A 2,402-nucleotide genomic window follows, 5' to 3' on the forward strand; every position below is an offset into this window, starting at 1 on the left:
GGTCTGAATAGTTTTAATATAGTACTAATATTCAAGCACGATGATGGTTATTATTTAAAAACTATTTATGTAACTGAATCATAATAATAAAGTAAATGTTTAATTTTATCTAAATACAATAATTTATAACAAACTATCAATTTTGTCATTAAATCTATAAAGAGCCTCAAATATAGCTTTATTGTTGCATTCCCGAGTCAGCTAGTTCTTAATAAAGTAAGGATTTTTTTTTTCTGATCTGCTACTAGCCATAAAAACAGCGATATGTCATTTTTTTCTGTAAAATTTCTCTGAGTGGATCTACAGTGTTTCGAAGATCACGCCCTCAAATAGAAATAGACCCATTTAGTTGAGACGTAGCTCCATTTCTTTTACAAGAATAAATCTACGAGTCATTCCTTTTGAACAATTTACGATGTTTAAGCATGCGCATGGCAAACATATCTGCCACATTGGAAGGAATTATGTCAGGAAATTTTTGATACGAGCAATGACACCTTGCCTTGCGCGAGCTCTCGGAATACAAATAACGAAAATCAGTACCGACTCGCCCGATAAGAGATAACGGCTCGCTAGATAAGTGGAAAGGTATAATAGAGAGTGAACTAGCCTCCTAGGCCCAAGAGCAGACCAGGATGGCGACGGAGAAGATTCCGGAGGTGGAAGCGATGCTGGGGGACATCCCTCTTACGGAGGAGACAACCTGCGGGATTTGGTTCATCAAGAGCGCCTTCCTCCAGAAGTTTGCCAACAAGAAGGCCTATGTCTTCCTTTACGGCCTCCTCGGCTGCATCTTCTCCGCATCCTACTCCTACTTCAGCGGAACCATCACCACCATCGAGAAGAGGTTCAGGATACCCAGTCAGACAATGGGTGAGTCCATATCTTTAGCTTCATGATACTATTTCCCTTTAGTGATAGGTCATACTAAACCTCAAAGTAGAGATATGAAGTTCGATAATTTTTACTGAAAGTTTTCGAACGATTCACTCACTGTGGTGAATCGATTCTTTTAAACGACTCTTCGATTGATTCATTTTTTTATTTTTTTTTTTATTTATGTTATTGTTTAATATTAATTCATATGTTAGCATAGCCTCTTTTTTAATCTTACAATATAAATTATATACTATTGCAGCATGAAGATAGTTTTTTCTTTAGTTCGAAACATCCACTGCTCATTAATTAATATTTGATTAATCACTAGCCTTAAAGTATAGGTAAATACATATTAATTAATAACATTAAAAAAAAGTATAATTTCCAAAAATGAAGACTGGAATATTGAGGAATCCATACTGACCATGCACTCGTGTGGTATACAGAATTTTGCTTAATTATGTTAAACATAGTAACCATGGGTAATATGAGGTTTTCGGCTGATATTATAGAGTACACAAATTTTCGATGAATTTTTTTCACAAACTGGTTTAAATAAATCAGGTAAAAAAAAATAAATGGAAAAGGAGATTTAATGTATAATTAAAATAAATCGATCAAATTAAATACTTTATATTATTATATCTGGTAGAGGGTCTAGTCCTGGAAGTGAAACTAGTGGTCCTTTTTGCCAATCCTCCTTGGAGCTGCCGCCACATACTAGTCTAGAGACCACAGAAAATAAATATTAACTGCCTCAGGTGTGAATCGAACCTACACTCTGACACCTACGCCCCAAACCGCATGACCGTCACATCCTTATTATTATATTCACTTAAATACAAGAAAAGTATAATACATTTTGTAACATAACTTTTTTTTAAATATTATTTGAGCCTACTGGACGCAACTAGTCTAGGACGTTGGTTAAAATCTTTAAATAAATGCAATTAAACAGTCTTTAATATTAGCTAGGTTTTATCCTTAATGAGATAGTCTTATATTGCATAAATGACGAATTTTTAAAACGGCTTTCTATAGAACATTTAATTTTATTGATTTAAAATAATAATTATTATTAGGTGTAAATAATAGATGTATAAATAAAAATATTATATAAGAAAAAATATTTTACAGGTAAAAAAATTTCTTTCGGAGAAAGTAGCAATATAAATGCAAAATATAAAGTTAGACTGGTAATCATTTTAGAAATATTAATATCTAACATTTAAGTTATATAAGATAATAGAGGATGACGATAAACGCAAAATTATACAAAATTTCTAAACAAATGTTATCCTTTTTCCTGGACACTGTTCAGTTTTTGCTTTTCCTTACTTATATTAGAAATGATATAGCATGTGAAATCACTGAGGTCTCTTCAAAAATTAGCTACAGTTGAAACTTATTGCCATGGATACGACCCATATTAATGAATGAATCATTCATAAATAATTATCGTATCCATGGTAATTAGTTTCAACTGTAGCTAATTTTTGCCAAACTCTAGACCTCATAACGTT

The 2,402-nt window shown here is 32.3% G+C and overlaps 1 protein-coding gene across 1 annotated transcript in view; it reads left to right on the forward strand.

Annotated features, from left to right (window-relative positions):
- Positions 1 to 611: 611 nt before the first annotated feature.
- Positions 612 to 2,402, forward strand: part of LOC106680831 (solute carrier organic anion transporter family member 74D) — a 25,700-nt gene continuing 23,909 nt past the window's right edge. The window contains exon 1 of the mRNA XM_067045688.1: positions 612 to 873. Within this exon, the coding sequence (XP_066901789.1) occupies positions 636 to 873 (238 nt within the window). The 5' untranslated portion in view covers positions 612 to 635. The remainder of the gene's footprint in view (positions 874 to 2,402) is intronic.

The sequence above is a fragment of the Halyomorpha halys genome, unplaced genomic scaffold (assembly GCF_000696795.3).
Source record: "Halyomorpha halys isolate HHAL.00 unplaced genomic scaffold, Hhal_1.1 Scaffold292.1, whole genome shotgun sequence".
Taxonomy (NCBI): Eukaryota; Metazoa; Arthropoda; class Insecta; order Hemiptera; family Pentatomidae; genus Halyomorpha; species Halyomorpha halys.